Below are 24,181 nucleotides of genomic sequence, written 5' to 3'. Positions count from 1 at the left end.
AAGGACAGGATGCTCGTTAGCATAGGAAGTAAATTTATTAGAACCTTCAAGTGCAAAAACAGCAAGAGGGGGGAGTTACAAATGACCCAGATGAATTCTTGCCAGAGAAAATCTATATGGAAAACATGCATGAATGCTCCCATCTGAATAACACAGCACAGAGCTATATACAACACGGAGCAGAAGGAACTTGGAGCTTGCCGCGGCCATCTTCATTGGCATGAGACCCCTGCTTTCACATCTGTCCCGTGGCGGCTCCTCGCTCTCATTTCTACCTCCAAAGATGAAGGTGAGCATTACTGAGGAGACACAGTGCAAGGGCTTGTGGGACAGAGAGTACAGTCAACCCGTAAGATTAGATCAGCCTGTAAAACAACTTTACAGGAGACAAAGAGATGGCTCAGTGGGTCAAACATTGACTTCGCAAACATGAGGACTGGAGCTCAGATCCCCAACCCCCCAATAAATACTGGGCTCACATGGCAGCCCATTTATAACTCCAGCTCTCCGGAGGTCAAGTGGATCTCAAGAGCAGACTGCCTAGCTGGAATGGCCAGATCTGTGAGTTCTGAGTTTAAATGAGAGACAACAGGAAGATACTCATATCAGCCTCTGCTCTACACACACACACACACACACACACACACACACACTTGAACCTGCATATACACACACATGCAAAAAGAAGATTTTGTAATTCTCACTCTGAATCCACTCTTCATGTGTTTTAGGATATTCTCATCTTCACAAAAAATGTCCTCTTTATACTCAATTCTCTTTAATACTAAATGAGAAAATCGGGTGGTTTTTGAAGTTTCTAGTGGGTTCATTTATAAAGTATCACACATATAGCTCCCTCTTCTGTTTCACTTGGCTGTTTGGTTCTAAGTGGATTCTAAACTCTAACAGATAGAAAGGTGAAGCATTCTCTCCCACATGGAGGTAAAGAAGTGTTCTTTAAAAGATTTCATGTGTGTGTGTGTGTGTGTGTGTGTGTGTGTGTGTGTGTGTGTGTAAGCACATACAAGGGAGCTTGTTTGACCCAATGGACATGATACAACTGAATCTGGTCTTTGTCTGCCTGACTTTACCAGAACCTCAACACCAAACCCATCAGCCCACTGGCTAACACAATGTCACCTGGAAATGACCAGAGCTACTCCCCCAAGCAGTTAAGTTACTCAAAGTATTACAGCAATGGAGGCCAGAGAGACAACAGGTGCAACAACCCACGAGAGCACAGGTGGCAGGAAAGGAACGCAGAACTTCTTTGTTCTGAGTTCTGAGTATGATAGGCATTGTTTACCAACATAATTGACTTCAATTATTTCTTATAATTTAAGATTTAACACCATATTTAACAGCAACATGCAAATTTCCAAAAAAAAATGTACTTTGGCTCTCAAGACCCATAAAAGGCTGACTTCAGTACCAAGTCACCCTGCTTTTGACTTGAAAGCCTTGGTAGAACCTCTGGATGTCTCTAGAGGGCAGGTTTTTCCCCTGTACAGGAGCCCTCCTGCTCTTGTGTTTCTAATCTGGGGGATAGTGTAAGCACCAGGCTTGGACTCTTCCATATACTCCCTTTACTTTACTCTATCCAAGTCTCCAACATGGCACTTGGATAGATGGCTGCATAGAACTATAGGCCAATCTACCCAATTTTGCTCTGTTTGGGCTTCAGATGAACTGAATTTTATCCTAACACCATTTGAAAGACATCTGTCTACAACTTTGTGCAGATGCAGGGCATAGCTTGGGTCTGGGGACCAGAAGATGCTCCACACTGACTACTTCCACATTTGCTGATTGACAGATGTGGAAGGAGAATGTCCTGTAAGATGTGTTGGGACGTACGTCTTAATTAAACTGCACAATGTCTTTCTTTGTAGAGCCAAGAGTTGATTTTCAGAGTTGATATTTAGGTCATTCTGAATAATAAGAATACAACTCCTTTCAGTAGGCTTTGTGACAAACACTTCCCTCCTCTACATTCTCCTTCCTCCCATTGATCAAGAAGCTTGGGAAAAACTTTAGAGTGTGGGGGACTTTTTTAGGCTTATCTGAACGTACTAGGTTTTTTGTCATTAAAACACAATATCTGAGATGATCAAGTTAAAATATAAAAAAAATTATTTTACCTAAGAGTTTTGGAGTTGTTGTTCATAATCAACAGGTCCTTGCTGCCTTGGACCCATGTCTGTGTGTGAGGTGACATGTGCCATCTCTCCTCATAGTGAATGAGTTCTTTGGGTGCTCACACTAGCTTTGATCTTGTGCTCTAGATGTATATTTTTTAACTATGTCTGTGGTTAGGACCCCTCCAAAGACAACACATTTGATTTGCTTCTAGTGTCCCTCCAGTCCTGTGACTTTTAGAGTCTCAACTGTTTGGGGGTTTATTTCCAGAAACCACCCCCTCTCTTCAATGAAGTCAGCAATGCCATCATCCTGTCCGAACAAGTGACAAATCTGAGGAATGAGGTGCAGCTAAAACATGAAAAGAACTACCAGGAAGCCTTAGTGACCATCAAGGAGGACCTGAGGTTGCTGGAAGGCCCAGACATCAAGGAGAACCTTAAGGACCAGATCCGGCAATGGTTCATTGAATGCAGGTGACAGTCTCCTTGTGGGTGGCTCAGCTCATTTGATGGTTTTGTTGTACTTTTATTTTGTTTTGGTGACAAGACCTCACTGTTTAGTCCAAGCTAAGCTTGATTTAAAGGAAGCCTCTTGCTTCAGCTCTGGAGTCCTGGGATTATAATCATGGGCCACCACCTGGTTTGTGTTCTTGGACAACCAGGACATCCAGTATGGTGATGTGAGGTCTCTTGACTTCAGTTTTTAAAACTCAAATGCTAACACTAGGGATTCGGAAATGTTTTTAATTAAATTGCTTCTTGGCCTGTGTTTGCTTTTTTTAAATATGGGAACATATAGCCCATGCACTACTCTAAACAGCCAGGTGAGTCTAAAGCCCAGGGAACTGGAAAGAGCCACAGGTGGCTGCTTTTCCACTGTGAACCGGCAAACCATGCTTTGGACTCTCAGACCCTGGCCCTCCTTCAGCCTGGGAGCCAGCTGTGGGTGCTGAGACCTAGGATTTCCTAAATGATATGTCACTAGAAGTTTTGAGGCCAGGGCCCCAGACCTATTCTTACATCAGACTTCCTACTACTTTTCAATGAAGTGCTAAACGGTCTTTGCCATTTGATGGAACAGTTTTAAGTATGTTTTATCTCAAGGAAGAAGAAATAAGGGTTCTCTGTCATGATCAGATGCTGAGGAAAAGGATTCAGACATCTCTTCCCATGTCAGGGTACTGTATCACCCCAACATCAGGTCCTGAGACACTCAACAGGACAGCACTGGTCAGCTCATTGAGATCAGAGAACTGAATTGTTGGAAATAGAAAAACCAAATTTTTTCTTTAAATAAAATCATATCAAGAAAAGAGGGGGCTGGTGGGGGAGGGGGGGACAGGCTAGGAGCAGACATCTGGGAATTCTCCTGTTTGGGATTTAGTAAGTCTCTTTACAGAAAAGGAGCCCAGCAGTAGTGATGGGAACACACCTTCCTCTGGTTCAGCACTCAATTGCTTGTCACTGTTTAGACCCATGGGACAAGGGACATAGAGAGGCTCCCAGGTAACAACTGACAGGGGTTGGGGTGGTAGGGAGTAGAAGAGGTGTTGTTCCAGCAGCTGGATAGCTATTCTCTGTCCACAACTGTTTTCCACTTACCTATGTTGACTTCATGTGGAAATCAAATACTTATTACCTGCATGATAATCAAACTGTATCCCAAGACTTCATGGTGGATGTTAGGTGTCCCAAATAAACAATTCCTGCCTTTTAAACACTGTACTATTTGGAGTACCGTGGTAGAAGATAGTGCTGCACTATCCCATGTGCTGTATACTACTACTAATGTGCCCAAGTGCACACACACACACACACACACACACACACACACACACACTGTCCAGAATAAGCAGTTCATGCCTTGTAAATGGTGTACCATTTAGAGTTCTGGTCTGAAACAGTATTTTCAGGTCAACTGTCTTTTCTGCATAGATGTGTGATCAGTTCTCAGAATCTTGCATGACTTCTTTTATTCTGGAGCCTACCTGTATACACTGAAAGCCAAGCTTCAAACACCCAGAATTGTGCCTGGGTAAAGAGTAACCAAACAGTAGACATGGACGAACACCTGTTAACTAGCACCTTATTACTGGGTCATGTGATGGGAAATGAGGAATAGGTTGAGTGAGTTTACTGTTGTGTGTCTATTACAGGGTTACACACATGCACACACACATACACACACACATATTCACATACATACACAGACACACACCTAGATGCCCAAACCTCCCTCATGACTGGACACCATGAAACTTCTAGATTGTGTGTGTGTGTGTGTGTGTGTGTGTGTGTGTGTGTAATAGTAGTAGTAGTATTCAGACATACTTGGGATAATGCAACACAGTGTTTTATCTTGCTACTCCAAATGTTACACCATTTAAAAGGCACAAATTGATTATCCCGGAATCCTACACTTGGTGTTTTCAGATCACAATTTTTGTGCACATGTGTGGAAAGCTTTTGGGGAGTGCAGCAGAGAATGAAGGCTGCCTCCGGTCAGGCTCTAGGGAGAGAGAGGGGTCGCTGTAGAATCTATCTTCTTCCGTACTACAAGAATCCTTCGTTTCAATAAAGTATTGTTTTATGATTAAAAAAAAAAAAAAAAAAAACATCGGAGGGAGGCAATCGGCTGGCATTGATTTAAAACATTTACGACACTTGGGTTTTAGGAAAATAGCTTAGTAGAATGTCTTCATCACTGGCTTGACTGTCGTTCCCGATGCAGAATTGGGTAGGTTAGCAATGGGAATGAGGTATCTTTCTTACCTGATTCCCCCAAGGCCCTGGCTGTCACTCTAGAAACGCCGTGTTATTTCAGCATTTACAAGATTCTTTGAAAACGCAGCTGGTGGGTCCTCTGAGGACACTTCCTCCTGGTGTCACTGACCCCACCATCCAGGGGCTGGTCAGGGGCTTCCTCGTGGGTACACTGGGCAGAATTCACAAAGCCATAAAAATTCCTTTTTTTGAAGTAATGTAAGGTCGAGGGCAAATTTATTTTCATAATTGGATTAAAGACATCTGATGGACTTTGATAAAGAGCCTTCGCCTTGCTTTTTTGAATCAAAGGCAAATAAAAGCAAATATTGTCTTTTGAAGTACAAAACTCGGCCAGCTCTCAGAATAAATCCCCAAAAAAAATGCTCAGGGGAAGGTCAGGCGATCATGAGAAGCTGTAAGGGACAAACACCCTCTCTCAGCTCATCTGGTCAGTAGCACAGGCTGGCCTCAGGTTTTAACTAGCACAGGCTGGCCTCAGGTTTTAACTAGCACAGGCTGGCCTCGAGTTCTAACTCAGCAGGCTGCTGAGTGCCACGTTGACCTCCCATGGGCGGGTCACAGGTGTGCATTACTATGCCCTCTGATTATTTGTTTTGAAAGCCAACTTTTAAGCTATTCTAGATAAGACTTTTAATTATCTGACAGTTTCACACATGAATATAATAACCATTATTTGATCTCATTCCTTATTCTCTTCCTACACCCTGCCCCTCCCACTGAAAAGTTAAACTACGAAAATAACACCTAGTCACTTGAGGTAGAGTTTAATAAAGAAAATGTGGCCTATGTGAGACAGCTTATGTGAACATTTCTTGGTAACATTCCTTCCTGTCTCTTTTCTCTCAAATATATATTTTAAGTAGTTCTATTTATTCATATTTTTCTAATGTTTAAAACTTCGACATTGACCTCTCCCATGGCCTTGCAATGCTTTCCAAAATATTTTTTTAATGAACACTTGGCATTGAATTGCATGGGTGCACTGGTTAATAAACTGATTGTAATCTTTTTTAATATTTTGCAGAGCTAGTTTTTAAAAAAAGGTTATCAATTGATCTTGGAATTTGTATTAATTTGATTATTTAGAGGTTGGGGAATAATTTCATTTTTGTTTTTCTTGAGACAGGGTCTACCTATGCAGCCCAGGATAGCCTTGAGTTCCAGATCCTCCTGCCTTAGCCTCTTCAGTGCCAGGATTACAGGTGTGTACCCCTAACTTATTTGAGGTATCATTGTTGTTCTTCTCTGAGCTGTTCTGCCCATATATATACATATGTATATGTGTGTATATGTATATATTCATATGTTCATATACCTATATGAACATATTTATATAAAATTTATATAAATATACTTATATAATTTATTTAAAATATATTTGTCTACATAATATATTCAAATATCTTTGTATATTATTTAATTTTTAGTATTCATATAAATATATCTAAATATTAAAGATCCTTAAGCTTTGCTATATTATTACAGTAATGACTGTCTGAGTTTTCATTTGTCGTTATTATCTTTAGGAAGTGATAGCCCCTTACCAGAGACCTTTCTTACCTCACCTTTGGTTTGTCTTCTTCCCTTCTTTTATACTGTAAGGCCCTTCTGAAGAGCGCAGCTGTGTGTGCAGCATCCTTGGTGTATCTGTAGTGTGGGCTGTCTAAAGAGCTCAGTCTGGGAAGCAGAAGCAGTTAGAGGCTGCTTCATTTGTTGGTCGAGGAAGAACCAACTTTCTGGATTTGTCTTTGTCCCTTTTCCTAGCCCCAGGGTCAGAACTCAAATGTGGGGCTCCCCACCATAACTCCCAGGGTCTCACTTGTAATCATAGTCACCTGAGTGACCAGGTACATCAGATGTGCATTCAGGGAGGAGGGGGAGACTGTTTATTTCTCAAAAACTTATTCTACACTCGACCTCCTTTGACCTTTGTGTTGCTTTGCTATTGTTACCATAATAAATATTCAATCGTGGCGATTTAACTGAAAACTGGAGGTCTGAGGTAAAAAGACAGAGCTGTACTCTCTAGACACTCCAAGGATAACCCGGCCATCGTCTCTCCCAGTGGTTGCTGCATGTCCTTGGCTTATGCATCAGTGGTCACATTACCCTCTTTTCTGTGTGCCTCTGACCTCTCTACACATGCCTTGTACAGTACTGGGTACAACATGGAAGGAATCCCACAGGACACAGATAATCCCTATCAGATGTTCAATCGAATCTTCCAGAACATGTATGGTGTCACAGCCTCCAGGGTTTAGGACAAGGGTCTTTAGAGTTCACTGTTCAGCCCACCACAGGCCGACAGCCTTGTGCGATGGCACTGCACCTTTTCCACCCACAGGCAGCATAATGGGGACTGAACTACAGGACTTTCGGTTGGTCTCCATAGTTACCATCCAACAGGACTCTCTGCGGCACTGGGAATGTTCTAGGCTCTGATATCTAGCAGAGTAGTGGAAGTTGACTTAGTCTGGCTATGGGAACTGGCTTCAACTTACAAAGGTTCAACTTGATAACGTGCAAAGCAGGGCACATCCAGAAACTGCTTTTCTAGTTTAAACATGGATCTTGTCATTAGCCAGAGCTATGTCCTCTGACCCTTGATGGTGGACAGTCACTGGTAGTAGCAGGAAGTTGGGGGTAGGGGGAGGCTCACAACTCCCAGTCAGCCCCCATGACCTTAAGGGCAATCTGTACTGTGCTGTGTGGTCAAGCTGTGACAATTGGTCAAGGAAGAACCAACTTTCTGAATTTGTTTTTGTCCCTCTTCCTAGCCCCAGGGTCAGAACTCAGATGTGGGGTTCCCCACCATAACTCCCAGGGTCTCACTTGTAATCATAATCACCTGAGTGAGCAAGTACATCAGATGTGCATTCAGTGAGGAGGGGGAGACTGTAGGTTTAGGCAACCGAATGTCCCTAGTGGTTACCATGTTGAGAAGTACACCTGTGTCGATATTTCCAGGAAGTACTTGCTGTATTTGGTGTGCGTCCTCACTTGAGACTGCCACCCACTGTGCTGAGTTTCTGGACTCCATCATGAACTTCATCCCAAAGTCTCATGAAGGGATTCTTAGCCATAGCTTCATCCAATGCACAACTCAAATCCAACTAGGCTACAACACCCAGAGCCAGTGGGCTCTCATCCCTGAAGATGCAACAGTCTTTTCTCCTCGAAAACACCTGCATCAGCACCATATAAGTGGCCTCCATCACCAGAAAACTGGTACTAATTATAGGTCTTAAGGCCTTAACAAATGAAAACCCCAAAATAGTTTGTTCATCCTACAGTGCCTCTGCAGTTCGTTGCTGGATGACTTGGATTAATTTCGGTTGCTGTGAACAAGCACCCTGACACATGCAGCACGGGGCAGGAGACGTTTTATTTGCACTGTAATTCCAGGTTACAGTCCATCATTGCAGAGAAGTCACCCAGGCAGGATATTGGAGCAATTGATCATATCATATCCACTCAAGAACAAAGAAAAATAATGCAGCTGGCATAGTGACTCACACCTTTACTCTCAGTACTGGAGAGACAGAGGCAGGCAGAGCTCTGTGAGTTCAAGGCCAACCTAGTCTACAGAGTGAGTTCCAGGTTATCCAGGGCTCTGTACATAGAGAAATCCTATCTCAAAAAAATCAAGAGAAATTATGTTAGGGAGAGAATGCATCCAAGCTCCCTGCTTCTGTTCTAAGCGTCTGCTGCTTTCTCTTAACTTGTACAGTTCAGGACCCAGCCTAAGGAATGGTGCCACCCACAGTGGGCTTGGGTCAGGTAATAATTAAGACAATTCTCCAGAGACAGGCCCATAAGCCAACCTGATTTGTATAATTCTACACTAAGGCTTTCATCTTAGGTTATTCTAGTTTGTAGCAAGTTGACAGTTAAAACTAATTGACTTGTTTAAAAGTGCTCTGACTTCCAGGTAGCCTTTCAAAAGGGGCTACGGTGTGAAAGTCGGATCAGCCTGATGGCCTCTTTAGGCACATTCAGCAGACTCCCATGTTACTATTCTCATTGCTGTAATCAAGTGCCTAACAAGAAGGACTTTAAGAGAAGAACATCTTTCTGTGGCTCACAGTTTGAGGTGATACATCTGTGGTGACAGGGAAGACATGGCACTAGAGCCTTGGATATGGCTGAACACATTGCATCTGCAGTTGGGAGTCTACAGGTGACATGTAACATCCTAACACAAAGAGTGCTGTGAGTTGCGTTCAGGATTATGTTGTTTTTCCAGTAAACACAATAGTCACTGTGAAGGTCAAATGAAATTACTCTAGGGAGGAAGCTGGACCTCAGCAGTGTGACCACGTGGGTGGAGACACAGCCACCACCACTTTCTGGTTATGTTTTGATGCAATAATACATCCTGTATAGATGACAAGCAAATGTACATTAATGCTGCATATAGCAAACTAATCTGGGAGTGGAGACCCAATAGTAGAAGCTGCATGGGTTCAAATCTCCAGTCTACCACTTTAAGTCTTTGTGACCTCGAGCCATACCCGCTCTTTCTGTATTTGCTCCCTCATCCAAATGTACGTTGGTGGTGGGGACAGTCTCAATGCCTACTTCATGAACAGGACAGATAGACTGATAAATATGACACCATCAGAACAATGTGGACTCGTGGCACCCCTTCAGACACACAACTTATAGTTCAGAACATTTGTTGTATTCTTGGTGCCCCCGTGTTTTATCCCTGGGTCTAGCACACTGACATCCACAGCCATAGGCACATTTTGTGGCCTCTTTAGTCACAGTGCTGCCTACCAACCTAAAAAGGATGGATTGGCTGGTAGGGCGGTACAGAGGGACGGTCTGAAAGGGAGGGGTAGGTGTAGATGGGAGAGAGGTCATAAAAGAGTTTGTGTCACAAAACAGCAAGCGTGGAATGTGCTCAGGCCCCAGGGCAGGAGACCAGCTTGTCTGGGATCACCTGCAGATGTGCATTCTTTCTGGAGGGAGTTTCGGTCATTTGTGGGTTTTTTGTGTTTTAAAAATTATAGTGTACTTTTCCTGTTATTTTTGTTGTTAAAGGTGGAATTATGTTTGTGTGGCTCTGCAAAACTGACTGATTCAAAAATTGTAATCATTAAGAGATCAATATTACCTATCCAGAGACAGTTTCTCTAAAATATTTTCAATTTCCTTAATAGCTAATTCAACCCCAGTGTCTGACTTAACATCAAATAAAACCTTTGGAAAGCATTAAAAATAGACAAGAGTCTTGCACCAAGTAATGAGATTTTTTTAAATAAAAGGTCATCTATTTAATTATGCTAACATATCAAAATTACAATGGATTATATTAGAAATGTTCAACCTCATAGGGAAAACAACAATATCAACCAACCAGACCCCAAAGAGAGCTCCCAGGAATTAAACCACCAACCAAAGAGTACACATGGGGGAACCCATGGTTCCAGCCGCATATGTAGCAGAGGGTGGCCTTGTTGGGCATCAATAGGAGGAGAAGCCCTTGGTCCTGTGAAGGAGTAGGGGACTGCCAGGGTGGTGAAGTGGGAGTGGGAGCATCTCATAGAAGCAGGAAGAGGGGGAATTGGGAGATGGGGGAGCCAGAAAAGGGGATAACATTTGAAATGTGAATACATAAATGTCCAATAAAAAGGGAAAATGTTATAGTATAAATGACATTAAGCCCGTTCTCCCCACTTCACTTTAGTGCACAGCTCTGTGCTGTAAGCTTTGGTTTTTTTTTCTCTCTCTCTCTTTCAACTTTATTTTTTAAAAAAAGAGAGATACATGTACAGATTTTTAAAGGCATTTTGGCATAACACTATATGAATATATTTTTGTCAGTACTTAATTCTTTTAGAAGTTTGATAGTATGCATTGAAATCTACTAGTTACCATAAGCATAAAGTACATGTAGAACAGAATGTAACATGGAAACAAAGTTTTCTTGGTGTGTATAGATTATACATAATGATTTTTGAATACCAAAAATTGCCACAAGACTATATTCTTAGCTCTTGGATTATTAATGGTTTAAGATCCAGAAGTACCACACTCTGAGAGGGTGCTATACACTTTTCTTTTCCTCAGAAGGATTGAGGCTTTCACTTTTTGGCCTTTGTTTTTCTTGAGCTTCATATGGCCTGTGAGTTGTTTCTGGGGTATTCAGAGCTTTCTGGGACTAGTATCCAATTATCAGTGACTGCATATTATGTCTGTTCTTCTGTGACTGGGTTACCTCACTCACTTCTCTAGATGCACCCATTTTCCTAGGAATTTCATAAAGTCATTGTTTCAAATAGCTGAGTAATACTCCATTGTGCAAATATACCACAATTTTATAGCCATTCATCTACTGAAGGAAATCTGAGTTCTTTCCAGCTTCTGGCTATTATAAATAGGGCTGCTATGAAGATTGTGGCACATGTGTCCTTATTGTATGTTGGAGCATCTCTGGAGTATATGCCCAGGAGTAGAATAACTGGCTCTTTAGGTAGGACTATGTCCAATTTTCTGAGGAACTGCCAGACTGATTTCCAGAGTGGTTGTACCAGTTTACAACCCCACTAACAGTGGAGAAGTGTTCCTCTTTTTCCACATCCTCGCCAGCATCTGCTGTCATCTGAGTTTTTGATCTTAGCCATGCTGACTGGTGTGAGGTGGAATCTCAGGGTTGTTTTGATTTGCATTTCCCTGGTGGCTAAGGATGTCGAGCACATCCTTAGATGCTTTTCAGCCATTCGATCTTCCTCAGTTGAGAACTTTTTTGTTTAGCTCTGTCCCCAGCTTTGTTATTCTTATGTCTTCTCCCTCACATCACGCACTGGGAACTCAGTCAATGCAGAGTCCCCATGCTTTGGCCCAATGATGGTCAGGCTGGGAACAGAAATTTGCTGGCTGGCAAGAAGCAACCTAAAAGAGGAAGGGCTTACTTTGACTTTCAATTTGAGAAGAAAGTCACTCATGGAGTGGGAGAGTAAGGGAGTTGGCAGTCAGGAAGTAAAGAACAGACAAAAAGTGGGGCTAGGCTATCAGACCTTGGAGCTCATATTTGGTAACTACTTTCTCCCATGATGCACCACCTTGTAAAGGTCATAAAGCCTTCTGAAACAGCACCACAGATGGTAACTGAGTGTTCAAACGCATATGCCTAAGAGGAATATTTTGTGTTCAAGCCGTAACAGTGCTCCAGCCATAGGTTTCATTAGGGCTCACCTGGGAGCCCAGGTCTTCCCTCATTCCTAACTCCTCCTCTTTGCTCATTCCTAATTCCTCCACTTCCCTCACTCCTAACTCCTTCCCTTCCCTCACTCCTAACTCCTCCCCTTCCCTCAGTGGCTTCATGTCTTCATACAATGTACTTAAAAGGAAAAAGAGCCAGCCATAGAGAGAGAAAGAGGAAGGTGAGGAGAGAAGAGAAGGAGGATTTGAGGAAGCTGATTGTGGCTTGCCCCATGTATTTCCCATGAGACACTGCGGGCCTGTGGAAGTTAGGCAACTTGGCTAGAAGTCCACCTAGTGACTAGCAGATGGAGAATGAGGCTACAGGGGAGAGACTCTAGAAATGTGAGCACTGTGTAGACCTAGGGTGGTCCTCAGGGAAAGGGCAGAGCTCCCTTCTGAGAACTTTCAGTGATGTGAGAAGCACCAACCCGCTCCTGTCAGATGCCCTGGGATCCCAGCTATATTTGATCTTTTTCCTTCATGTTTTCTATATTTTCCATGGGGACCCTGAGGTACATTCAAAATGAAGCAGAAGTCTGAGGAAGACAGGGGGATGGTCACACATGAAGAGGAGTCTAGGGCTCATTATTGTGGATTCTTTGTGTAATTATATATTCAGTGAATTCTCAAAAGCAGCTGCAGTCAGCAGAGGAGAGGCAAACACATGTGGGTTATTCGAGTAAGAAGCCAAATTATCTTCCTCTTGGCCATTGCTTCCATGAAACCGCAGGTTTTGAGGTGGCTTGTCACAGCAAATCAAACTAAGAGCACCCATTACCCAGGGGCTCTTGTAGTCCTATGTTCAGGTACTAGGGCTTAATTAAAGATAGGCACTAGGTCTTCAGCAAATTCAGTATGCTAATTCCCTTCATCTAGACCCATAAACTGGTCCAGGAAAAAAAAAAAAAACATGGGTCCTTTTCATTCTCAGTGTATCCCACATACTGCAAGGACAGAGCGCTCTTCCCCTGATAGTGGCTTCTCAGAAGCATGCTGGCCACCAGTTCTACTTACTGCTGCCCTTTGCATATTTCTTATCTCCAAAGTGTGGCCAAACACCACAAAGAATTGATAACTTGTCTTAGGCTTCCATATGGGAGACCTCAAACACAAGTATTTCTCCTGCAGTGTGTGTAACAGAAAGTTGAATAACAGTGGGGCCACCTCCTGGAGGGGACTGAGCGCTGTGGAGACAGAACACAGAATGGGGTTTTCCACACTCAGGGTCTTCCAGTTCGGAGTAGACAGAAGCCCTTCGTCCCTGCACTCCTTGGCTTTGCATAAACACTGCTTGGACAGAAATAGCCACACACCTTCATATTTTATAGAGTGACACTCGCCACTTGATCAAACAAGGACAGGGGGTTAGGAAGGGATAGGACAGACAGAGCTCCTGATGAGGAGGAACATGGAGGACGCTGGCTGGGTTTCACACCATGTTTCGAAGGGCATGGGAGACAGTGGAGAAAGGCCTTTGCTTTTATCCTGGCAGGGTCAGCTCTGTCCTGAGAGCAATTCACCCACAGATAGGCTCTTAGGATAGCAAAACCAAAATAAGGCCTGCGTGTCACTTTCTCAACAGAGGAGCAGATCAGCGTAGATTCTCAAGTGACCCCTAACGTATTGTCCCTTTTAATTAAATTGTAAGGGGAAGAGCAGGCTGCCTGTATAGGTTAGGGGGGGCTTGTTGCATTCAAACGGGAGCAGAATTCAAGATGATATATTCTTGGACCAAGAAGAACGCCTTGATCCCATCTGGCACCATAATAACGCTCACTAATAAGCAAGGTGTCCATGAGTAGATCCGGCACTATGGGACCAAGAGGCTGGGTGCACAGGGCTTTCTTGGTCTCCTCCGAGCACAGGTCCACTCGGTGTCCCAAGGAGGCCATGTAATCGAGTCCATGTGTAGTCGTTGCCTTTATTGAGTGCCTGTGAATTTATGGGCAGCAAGTGACACCTTCGGAGGCTTCTGTGCAGTGGCACAAGCTGCTTACTTTAGAACTCGGGGGAAATTTATGGGGCTGCTGACATTAATGGAGGTGGTTGGATGACTAGGGGGATCGGCCGGAAACCCCTCCATCCATATATTTTTCATACTTGATGAAACACAGATAAATCTCCGTCCTGTGCATCTGAGACGGGGAGACCCGTCGAAGCTTGGTGTCGGGCCTCAGGGGGAAATTTATCATTTGAGGAGCTCTGCTTTCTAAATCACTGTGAACTCCAGACTGGCCATTTGCACATTTGTATGAGAATGTTTGACAATATCCATAAATTTTTAATAGGCCCCAACTTTTACCAAGTACCACACCTCCCATTTGTTAACAGAAAAATACGAGGCCAGAGTGTTTCCCTTCAGTTCTCTCAGATAAAAGGACAGGAAAACAGCACTCAATATCCATCGTGTTTTTAGTGAGAAAGACAACATTAGTTGCTGAATAAATTTTATAAGGAGTTCACGTCGACCCCATCATTTGTCACATGTAAATTGTAAAGTTTCCAGAAGTCAAAGGAAAAATAAAAATTGCCCATCGGACACGAGGTTCTATTTTAAAACAACAAACATAAAGTTTTGCAAAAGTAAAAATGCACCAGTCCAAGTGCAGATTTTGTTTTGTTTTGTTTTAAAGATTCATTTTATATGAATGAGTTCACTGTAGTTGTCTTTAGACACACCAGAAGAGGGCATCAGATCCCATTAAAGATGGGCTTGAGCCACCATGTGGTTGCTGGGACTTGAACTCAGGCCCTCTGGAAGAGCATAGTATTCCTAACCACTGAACCATCTCTCCCCTCCAGTGAAGATCTTTTCATGTGATTTATGTTACTGTTTGAGTGTGTGCACATGCTATAGCACATGGACAGAAGTCAGGGGACAGCTTTGTGGAGTCGGTTCTCTCCGTCCATCTTCCAGTGGACTCCAGGGATTGAACTCAGACTGTCAGGCTTGGCTGTGAGGCAGCAGTGGGAGGAGTGACCTGCTGAGCCATCCCACAGGCCACACCAAGGTGACTTCCTACTTCCCCATCACAGGAGTAGCCAGTGGTAGCTGTCATACAGCCTTCGTTATTTCCGGTCCTGTTTATCATACGCCTGGTCTCCCAGCTGCTCCTTGATCGGTGTGAGACTATGCTACACTCACGTTCTTGGCAGCCACCTGAACAGTGTGCTTCCCTGCCTCAGTTTCCTCTGTGCTGGGTTATAAGTGTGTCACTTCACCTGGCGCGATATCTGCACTTTAAAATCCTAAAGCAGAAAGGGACCTGGTGGCACAGATGTGCAATCCCAGCTACTCCGAGGCTGAAAGCAGATGATCTAAAATTCAAGACCTACAGAGTGAGTTCAATACCAACCTGGGCAATTTAGCAAGACCTGGTCTCAAATTTTAAAACAACAAAAACAGTAAGGTTGAAGATGTAACTCAGTCATAGAGATGCATATCCTACTGGATACATGGCCATGGCCCTGGGTTCAATACCCAATACACACACACTCATACACACACACACACACACACACATATACACACATATACACACTCATATACACACACATACACTCATACACACACACATATACACACATATACACACTCATATACACACACATACACTCATACACACACACACATACACACACTCATACACAAACACATACATGCACATTTATATATATAACTCATATACACACATACACACACTCATATATACACACATACACACATACTCATACACAAACACACATACATGCACATTTATATATACAAACTCATATACACACACATACACACACTCATATATACACACATACACACACACTCATACACAAACACACATACATGCACATTCATATACACACTCATATACACATACACGCACACTCATAAACATAGAGAGACATACACAGTCATAAACTTATGCATCTGCTGACATACATGCAAGCACACACACATGCACATTTGTGCACACATACACTGCATGTATATAGGCACACATGTTCGCATGCACACACACATAGACACACACATGCACACACATCCATAACAGCCCTGTTGAAGGCCCTGAAGGGCAAGTGTAACATGCTGGGCTGTTGTCAGACTGCATCCTTGGTGTCCAGGTGCCCAGGGACACCCCTTTGTCAAAGACTTGTGGTTTCCCCTCCTGAGGAAATCCTAGCTCAGGAGAGCCTGCGCACCCTTTTCTGCTCTCAGGACTGTCCCTAGTGTTTTTCTTTTAATCTACAGGCAATGTTGAAGGGCAGGGAGTGGGCTGGGCTCATGCTGTTGGTTTCTTGGTGTGCAGGATCAAGTGGACTTTTGTGGTACATGTGCATCCTGCTGTGTTTTGACTGCTCACTTCCTACTCCTCGGTACATTCAGGGTTTCTGTGAATCACTTAGTTACTTCAAAAGTGCTCTGGCCTTTTCAAGAGAAGGGCAATTCGAATGTTAGCATTTGTCCTTACAAACACAGTTAGCCACATGATAGAGAGGTTGGATATTCATCATCCATGAAGCCGCATGGTTGTTTCTGCAGAGGAGGCTTTTGATCACGTTAAACATCTCCTTCTTGCCTGAAGATCTAAAACACGGGAGAAAGGACACAAACTGTAATGACATTAGTTTAGGCATGACAAGATGTAAGCCAAGTACAGAGACTATTATATCTTCTACCTGCTGACTTTTCTCAGGGACACAGACACGGGCTAGCACGCCACACGTACTCAATAAGCACACTGTTGGTGAGTAGATGCAGGGTGGGTGAATGAATCACACTTCACAGGCAACGGGCACAACCTTTGCCCCACCCATGCATAACTAGCATCTTGATATGCGTGAGTATTGATAATCATACAAAGGGGAAACGGCAAGAGCAAATGTCAGACGGAAAGCAGGAAGCTGCACTGTTAAATATCGATGGGCCGCGTATGTGTGAGGAGCATCGGAGCATCCGAGTGAAATGAGAGCCATCCACTATAGACAGAAGCAAGAGTCACGGGATAGATGGAGAGTCGGGCTGGGCTCCTGGCTAGATGGATGGACAGATGGTGAGTCGGCCCCCGGAGATTTATAGGGGTAGCACAGTTTCAATTAAAAATCCCAACAGGATTATTTGTTGAATGTGAAATACAATTACTAAAACCATTAGGATTAAAATCCGAAACTAAGAGCAACGGGGAAGAACAAAGGGCCACGTATTCTAAAGTGCATTATGAAGAAAAATAAGATAACTGTTTGGTGCTAATAGGAGAGCATGAGCGGAGATCAGTGGACTGAGAGGGTGGTCCCGGACAGACGTAGATGGAACAAGTAGTTCCTGATAGATGCATTTTTAAAAGGGAGTCGGAACAGAAAAATACTGTTACATTGTTAGAGCTGACTGGTAACAGAAACAGTGAATTTAATGTCCTGGAAGAGACGTCGCCACAAACGCGTAAATATTTTAAAACAAAATTGGAAAAACCCACTGCAAAAATTATGAGGTCTGCTTAGTAATAAGACTCTAAGAAAGGAGAGAAACCAGCCGAGTCTGACAGTTACTTTGATTATAAACTGTTTTGCTCTGTGCCTTATTTCATTTGACACATTATTCCTACTTGCTGTGTTGAAGAAAGAAATCCACTGAAGTGGATTAGAGCTCACTGGCCTTGCTCCAGCCCACCCTCAGGACATCACCTGAAGACGTGGACACAGGAGATCTCCTTCTGTGCCCTTTGCTCTTAAGCAAAGGCAAGGCTGTGGTGACAGCCCCCAATGACAGGTCTTTCCCACTAAGAGTTGTACGGTCACTGCAGGAACGGACAGGTTTCGGGTGCAATTCCAGCATCCTGCAAACAGCCACTGGGAGGAAGAATGTAATCACGGTGCAGCACAGCTCTGTTCTCTCCACCTAAAACCATGAGAACGTAACTCCTGGAAAGTATTTCTTGCACAAAGCATCTGATGTTGCAGAACAGGCTGTTGTGGTTAACGGAGATGTCCACAGGCTGTAATCTGAAGTGGCTGAGGAGGGATGAGTAGGTCTGGACAGGACAGGACAGGACAGGACAGGATGGCTTCTGCCTCCCCACAGGAATTTAGAATCCCCAGGGTAGCCTCTTCCTTGGAGCTGAGAGGTGCTGGGATGTGGTCTTTAATGCACTGAAGAACAGGGCAAAAGCATTTACTAACTGAGTCTCCCAGAAGCCAGATAAATGCTACACAAATACATGATACAAAATCCCCTGTGGAAAGAGAGACACTGACAGGCCTGCTGGCCCTGACTGGAGTGGGGAACAGAACTAGATTTCATGGTGTCTGGCCAGGGGTTCTTGTCTGAGACTGAGGCAGGCTCAGGGCACTACCAAATTGTCAAGAGCAAAGACAGGAGTGTGAAAGCTGGATCCTAAGGCCACTGTCACAGTGGAGGAGGAATCCACTTGGAGAAGTTGGTGTCAGAGTATCCCAGGTCAAGCCCCGTGATTGGTCCTAGAAGAAGGAAAGACCAAAAGCTACTTACTGTCTAGATTGGTCCCACCGCAGTGGGCTTCAGAGCTCCACAACATAGAAAGCTCAAGTCTGGCTGCCAGCAGGGATAAATGCTCTGTCTGCCCTTGACCTGGCTTGCTTGCTTTCTGTGTTTCGGTTCCAGCATCCCAGACTTAGTGATTGGGAGGTGACATTCATCCTTTTAAAAATATTAAATAGTCTCTAAATTGTCATGTTTTCATTTTCTCAATGCATTTCTGGAAACCCAGAAAAAATCTTTTTGGAAATTAATGTTTGTCTTTGTAAAATGTAAATGTCATGGGCTGGGCAGATAACTCAGTAAGTTTGCCCCTTGCAAGCTCAGAAACTGAAGTTTGACCACCAGGACCCATCCATGTACCTAATAGGCATTTTTCTCTCCCTTGGTGATGCAGATATAAGCCAGATTAGACCAGAGTAAAAGTCGATAAAGACAGGTTTATTAGAAGGCGGCTCTGGGGTGGGTTCACAGATCTCACCATGAGGTCACTGGGTTGAAGGTCAGTGAAGTCACACATCCAGGCTAAAGCAAGGGGGTTTTATAGAGCCTCAGCGATGAATAGTGACATGCCAGCTAGAAGCTGGAACTGTGTCCATACATGGTCAGAAACTGAGCCCCTGGGTGGGCACTCTTGGGTGGATTGTTGAGAACGGGGAGACAAGGAGAGATGACATGTCAGGCCAGAGTTTTCTCCAAGCAGACAGGAATGGGGGGGCATTTCTCTGTGAAGATGGGGTCAGGGGCTTCCCAGTTTGTGCAGAGCATGAGCGGGGCTTCCAGTCTAACAGTAACAAACATCCTAAATGGAAACGGTAGAGAGACAGGAGATCTCTAGGGCCAGCCAGCCTCCCTGGTGAGCTCCAGGCCAATGGGAGACCCTGTTACAACACCGAAGGCTGTCCTCTGACCTCCATATGCATGAGTACACACATACACACATGTGAACACGCATATGTAATAAATAAACCCCCAAAGTTGAAAAGGGTTGCTTTAGAAAATGCCATCCCCATAACATATGTCTATATTTGCTTGTTGGTGACCAAATGTTGACAAACAGGTCAGAACCTCCAAAGATTTGCTTTACCAACACAGCATCCATTTCCAAGCTTTTTGTTCCTTGGCAGCCACCTCCTCCCTCTCCCCTTCCTCTCTCCCTTCTTTCCTCTTCCCTCTCCCCCTCTCCTCTCTCCTCTTCCCCCTCTCTTCTCCTACTTTGCTCTATAGACAAGGGTGAGGTGGCAGGTGTCTCTGTCTATTTCCCAGGAAGCTTCTGCAGCCATTGTACCACCTGGTGGTTCTGACGTTCGCTTGAATTGCGTGTTGCAACAATCTGAGGGTGAATAAAAGCAGACAGGGAGCTGGGGAGGACTCAGGATTCCAGAATGGCACTGTAGCATGCTACCGGCTGTATGTCAGCAAGACAGTGAAAATTAAAAATAATCAAGGCTTTGAAATCACAGTTGAGGGAAAGCTGTAATTTTAATAATAATACACAATCTCAGCACATTGAACATCTCAGAACTGCGCAGAAAATTATGCCTCAAAATTTATTTTAAATAGAAAAGATTCTTCCCCCCATTAAACCATTTTCCAGACTACAGAAAGAGACTCGGGTTATCATCCCCAAAGTAATTTGCGTTCTCCCATCTTCATGCCACAGATACGCACCTCTAACAGATTTTTTATTGCAAAATGAGAGAAAAGATTATATTTGGTCAGCTTATGTCCTGCAGTATACTGAGGCAGGAGCTGTCTGACACCATGACATTCAAGCAGATGTAAAATGAGGGAGGAATCGGCTACTTGGTGTATTTTTCCAATTAAGAAAATGGAGCCAGAAGGCAGCCAGAGCGGTCAAAACTAGATATGCAGAGAAAGGTACAGGAATCAGTTTTATGCAGGCTGTGTGCACACACGGGGCCAGGGTCATCGGAGAAGCCTTGTAACTTAAGGCCCAAACCAGTTCAGCTTTAAGAATGAAAGGGTCCCTGGTATCAGTTGTCCCATGTGAGCTGAAACAAGGCTTAACCCGATGATATGGGGAAGTTTTGTTTTGAAAGAACTGGTGGCCTTTGAGCAAATCAATGACATAGCGTGACTCATGTTTTAAAAGGGTCACTCACCTGCCACCTGGGGTAGGGCAACAGAACAGTAAGAAGCCAGTCCATGGTGTGAGCGTGCCAGTGTCCTGGGCCTAATGCAGTGATGTTTACCAGTCACTCTCAAGACACACTAGGATGGTGGAACCGATGGAAAAGAGAAAGCTGAGAATGACTCCAGGTAGTGCTCCCTGGAGCACCCCTTGGAGTGACCACAACAGAGTCTCTGCAATAGGAAGAGGAAGAGTTTGGGTGTCACAGCCATGAGAAGGTTTAAGTGGTGGACACTTAATCTCAGAACGTGTGGGCTTCTGGGTTTTGGGTTGAGCGACTGGATCTGGGTCAATGCCAGGGAGACATGAGAGACAGAGAAAAGGTGAGATGTGGAGTCAGTGCTAAAGAGCTGAGCACACAGGTGCTGAGTCAAGCTGGGAACAGGGTGTGAGGGATGGAAAAGTACCCAGGAGAGAGAGGATCTGTGTGAGAAAAGAGAGCCCACAGAGCATTTTTACCAAGAAGGGGACAGGACCTATGCCTGTCCTCTATGCGGGAAAAAGAAGGTGCTTAGCAAAAGAAGAAAGTGGGAGATGTAGAGAACTGGAAACCAAGGCAAGAGAACCGTTGCATAAATAGAGCTATGCCTTCCAACTGAAATACAGCATACGCTGGCTAGGTTTATGTCAACTTGACACAAGCCAGAGTCATTTGGAAAGAGGAAACTTCAATTTAGAAAATACTCCACCAGGTTGGCCTGTGGTGCATTTTCTTGGTTGACAATTGAATACTGATGTGTGAGGTCCCAGATCACTGTGAGTGAGGCCATCCCTGGGCTGACGGTCCTGGGTGCTTGTAAGAAAGCAGGCTGAGCAAGCTGTGAGGAGCAAGCCAGTAAGCAGCACCCTTCCATGGCTTCTGCATCAGCTCCTGCCTCCAGGTTCCTGTCCTGCTTAAGTTCCTGCCCTCACTTACCTCAGAGATACACTGTGGTTGGGAACCATAAGCTAAAATAAACCCTTTCCTGCAGAACTTGCTTATGACAATGGTGTTTAACCACAGCAATAAAAACCCTAATACACACCATAAAAACAAAACACCCTTTAGAAGGCAGCAGACCCACACTAGACTATAAGCTGCATACTAGGATGCTGACCCCCAGCTGCCATAATTGTGGTCCTAAATCTGGGTGGCCAAGCAGCAGGAGTGCATCCTCTGGGCTCTGGGCAGGAAGCCCAGAGTGTCAGCAGGTTGGCTCTTTCTGGGGACTTTGAGGTGGAGCCTGATCTTAACCAAGCACAGCTGCAAGGACCCCCTTTCCAACAAAGCTATATCATGAGGTGCTGAGGTTAGCACTTGAACCTGTGCGTCTTTGGGGTCAGGGTCATAGGTCAACGCTCTATACCTGTGAGAGCCATCTCAGTGGATAGTCCACGGGTGTGTACTGTTCTCCCAGCTGAGTTGAAGAGATGAGAGCTAGGGAAAGTGAGCCTGCCAAAGGAGGGGCTGCAGGATTCACAGGGTGGCAGATGAGGAGGGAAGGAGGGGAAGGGGTTGGAAGGAGTGAAGGAAAAATGAGAGACTGGAGGAAGAAAGAACACAAAAAGAGTGGCTCCCGAAGTCAAACCCAAAGAGCAAAGCTAAACCTTCAGGGACAGAAGTGTGTCTGAAGGAGATGACAGGACAGTGGTGGCTCCCTGGCAGATGGGGTACCTGGCTGTAGGAGATGTAAAGACACAAGTGCCCATTATTAAAAGGTCCCCACACTCAGCGCTTTATTCTGAAGCACAGCCAAGCATTCCAGGTACTGACCTATGAAGTCCTGGTTCCACAGGTAGTGTGACTGCATGTGTGCATAGTGTGACTGCATGTGTGCATAGTGTGACTGCATGTGTATCGATGTCCAGGAGAAAGCAGCTTCCACCAACCATAGTATCCAGGACTGTGGGAGAGAGGGTGCCATGGGGAATGGGAGCCAGAGGCACAGGGTTCCCCAAGACAGAGACTTTGTTTTCCGCTGTTAATCAAAAGCATCTTAGGGCTGACACTGTATAATTTAGGGTCCTGACACTGTATAATTTGGGGTCTTCAGTTTCTTCAGGAGGCCATCACCTGCAGTCACAGCTGTCAAGACCCAGCTGTTTAATGCCAAAATTACCATGGGAACCTAAATAACATCCGCTGTTCCCTCTTGCAAGACTATCAGCACCTCTACCCTGCAGCTCTCACGGTCACTGGAGCCAATTCTAAAATGCTCAGGGACATACAGGACCTAAATTACAAGAAATTAAGTACAATCATTTAGATGGATATATTTAACATTATTTTACAAAAATACTAGGAGTTTAATACTAACTCTTACTATGAAAATTGATACATTCTAAAATTAAGAAGTAATGTGCAAAATGGTATCATGTGCGTTTGGGTTTGGTTTTTCTGTTTATCGTTTTATTTTGTTTTGTTTTGAAGTAAGGCACAAGGCTGGAGAGATGGCTCAGCTCTTAAAGCTAAAGGCATATATTACTTTTCCAAAGGACCTGAGTTCAATTCCCAGCACCAACCTCCTGTAACTCCAGCTACTGGAGACCTGTCACATCTGGCTTCCAAGGCACCCACACATAGCATGTGCTCCCACAGACACACACACATACATGCAATGAAAACCAGCATGCAGAGGAACTATATCTGTTGTGATCCCTAAAAAAAATATCTGACAAGACAAGGAGAGAGTCGCCTGATAACGCCACCATCAGAAGTTGTATGAGTGGGCGTGGTTAGGTAAACTGTTGCACCTCCAGGCCAACTGTTGTGTGAATCTGGGGACCCTCGCCCTGTGACTGAGAGTGCTCTCAGGGCTCAGGCTTCCCAGTGTCACTGAGTGATGTCATTGGCACAGGTGAGCTTAGTGTCACATCGGGACTGGTTATTGCTGCTTCTACCATTGTGAAAAAAAGACCAAACAAAAGCGACGTATTGAAGAATGGGCTTTGTTTGGCTCACAGTTTGAGGGCACAATGGCAGGGAAGTGGTGGGAGCATAAGGTAGCTGGTCACAATCCATCACACCTGAGAAGCAGGGGGAAAAATGAATATACTCAGCAACTAACTCTCTCTCCTTTATGCTTTTAAGATTATAATTATATCATTTCCCACATTCCTTTTCCCCCCTCAAACCCTCCCATATACCCTCCTTGCTCTCTCTTAAATCCATAGCCTCGTTTTTCATTAATTAGTGGTACTGGTGGTGGTGGTAGTGGTGTGTGCATATATTTCTGTGTATGTGGCTTGCCTGTGTCTGAGGGTCTGTATCTGTGTGCACACATGTGTGTTTCTAAATACACAAATACAACTTTCTCCCTCTGTATCTCTCTTTCCTTGAAGCAAGGTCATACCGTCTAGGCAAGGCTGGCCTAGAACTCACAGAGATCTGCCTTCCTCTGA

General features: G+C 44.3%; 1 protein-coding gene across 1 annotated transcript in view; it reads left to right on the top strand.

Annotated features, from left to right (window-relative positions):
* Positions 1-24,181, top strand: part of DRC11 (dynein regulatory complex subunit 11) — a gene marked incomplete at both ends in the record, with an annotated part of 112,628 nt that overhangs the window by 14,345 nt on the left and 74,102 nt on the right. Inside the window, one exon of the mRNA XM_080933441.1 lies at positions 2,410-2,615. Coding sequence (XP_080789567.1) covers positions 2,410-2,615 — 206 coding nt within the window. The remainder of the gene's footprint in view (positions 1-2,409; positions 2,616-24,181) is intronic.

This window comes from Micromys minutus (genome assembly GCF_963924665.1).
Source record: "Micromys minutus genome assembly, chromosome: 19".
In the NCBI taxonomy this organism is placed as follows: Eukaryota; Metazoa; Chordata; class Mammalia; order Rodentia; family Muridae; genus Micromys; species Micromys minutus.
Note: the sequence above shows the minus strand (reverse complement) of the source record. Positions and strands in the feature narration are given on the sequence as shown.